This window comes from Seriola lalandi, unplaced genomic scaffold (assembly GCF_002814215.2).
Source record: "Seriola lalandi dorsalis isolate HSWRI2012SDOR001 ecotype SW California unplaced genomic scaffold, Sedor1 jcf7180002001228, whole genome shotgun sequence".
Lineage (NCBI taxonomy): Eukaryota > Metazoa > Chordata > Actinopteri > Carangiformes > Carangidae > Seriola > Seriola lalandi.
This window is the reverse complement of record NW_019471887.1, coordinates 1-1,809: the sequence shown is the minus strand read 5'-3', so window position 1 is coordinate 1,809 and position 1,809 is coordinate 1. Positions and strand designations below refer to the sequence as shown.

The 1,809-nt window shown below is 45.6% G+C and overlaps 1 protein-coding gene across 1 annotated transcript; it reads right to left on the bottom strand.

The window, feature by feature from the left end:
• Positions 1 to 7: 7 nt before the first annotated feature.
• LOC111663886 (putative tRNA methyltransferase 9B) lies at positions 8 to 1,773 on the bottom strand. Its single transcript, XM_023418266.2, has one exon. It carries the CDS (start codon positions 1,354 to 1,356, stop codon positions 448 to 450), a length of 909 nt encoding a protein of 302 aa, XP_023274034.2. The 5' UTR covers positions 1,357 to 1,773; the 3' UTR covers positions 8 to 447.
• Between the last annotated feature and the right edge of the window lie 36 nt (positions 1,774 to 1,809).

Sequence of the window (1,809 nt, the reverse complement as noted above, 5' to 3'; positions counted from 1 at the left end):
AGCTTCCTGTGGTTTGATGATAAAATCTAATTCTTGACACCAAAGCGAAACACACACACACTGGATTTCTGGATACTGCTTGTTGGTTTCATGGATTGAAATAAAATAAATACTTTAAAAACATGGAAACATGGTTAACAGTGATAGCCATTGTTGAACACTGCCTTCCTGTGCGAAAACATCACAGAGATGCCATTTAAATTAATGCTAGATATAAATAAGTCTGTCAGCTGCTGCTGACGGCGATAATAAAAAATTACATTTTCCAAACAGTTCAGGAGAGAGCTGCAGCAGTGGAGTGGTTTCCTTTAGTGTTTAGTGTACCTTCAACAATGGCTAAATCTGTACCTTTGCACACTTACAAGAATGTAAAAATCATCAAATGTGTGTTTCAGTGCTAAAACTTGAGGCAGAGTTGATGCAAAGTAAAATCAGACAAGTTAAAAATCATATTTTCCACAACTGAACTTTTTCTGCCACCACACACCAGTTGGCATGATCAAAGTAGGTGTGTTTGACATGAAGCTCTGCAACGTGATTCTCTATCAGCTCTGCCAGTTCTCCCTCCCTGAAGACGTGATAGTACCTCAGGCAGGAGCCTTCCATCTGTCCCTCGCTCCCCTGAGGACTCTCTGTGCTTTCCTGCGGCTCTTTTACCAGTGGCCCTACTTCACTTTCATCTCCAGACTGCTTCCTGTGCTCCGTCTGGAAAGGCACCAGATCTGGCAGGGCCAGAGAGCCACACTCCTGGGCTAAAGATACTGAGACACTCTGGTTTTCTGTGCCGTTGCTGTTGTTGTTGTTGTTGCCCCCAGGATCATTTTGTCCCTTGTGCAGTTCTGTGACCGAGTCAAAGACGTCCTCCTCTGATCCGATCACAGGCGGAGGAGAAAAGAAGCTGGAGACCTGCTTGATGAGGCCTCGTCCTCTCCCGCACTGGCTGGCCCTGTTCCCCTCGTTTTCACCCGTGGGTGAAGATAAAGTGCTCAGGTCTCTGGAGGACGACCGGGAGATGGCTAAACTTCCAAAGTCGAACACAGAATCCAAAGACCTAGAGAAGAACCACAGTCTCTGAGTCCTCTGCTGCGGCGTGGTGCAGGTCAGGTCTTCTTCGTCTGCCACAGAGGATGTGCTTCTAACCTTCCTGTGCTTGTCAGTGTTGTCTATGGCTTCGCTCACGCTCTGTGCAGTGGCCCTCCTTCTGGTTTTGGCGTGCTCTCTATTGAAGCCAGAGGGCGAATGAGGGTTGGGGTTCCAGGGAACGAAAATGTCCTGTTTCTCAAATTTACGACGTTTCTGCTCCATGGCCCACACATAAATCATGATGCGTCCACCCACACGCAGGGTGCGAGCCATCTCCTTTATTGCTCGAATACGGCGCTCTTTGGTGGACAAATGATGGATGACTGTGACAAAAATATTAATTTATCAGAATTAAGTAGGATGGTGAGTAGGCATTTATTTAATTATGATGAACTGTCACATTCAGCACTTGCAGTCAACAAACACATTATGTACACTGTGTATGGCACACCAGATAAATTAATAGTGTGGGTGTCTGCTTTTGGTCCTAATTGCACTCTTTTGTTGGAGGACACACATGAATTATTTCACTATGTTGGCCTGGCAACACAGACTGGAGGTAAACTGATGTTTATCATTATTATGAGTTCATTAAATTTGAGGCAAACGGCAGCTGCATCAGTTGAACTTCATGCATATGAAGGGAGTGATTTGTTACTGAGTGAGAGGGATCAACAGGATCCAAACCTCACTTTAACTGCGCGTGTGTGTCTGTGTGTGTGTGTG

Coding starts and splice junctions, on each gene's coding strand:
- LOC111663886 (XM_023418266.2), bottom strand. CDS start 1,356: ATGGCTCGCACCCTGCGTGTGGGTGGACGCATCATGATTTATGTGTGG.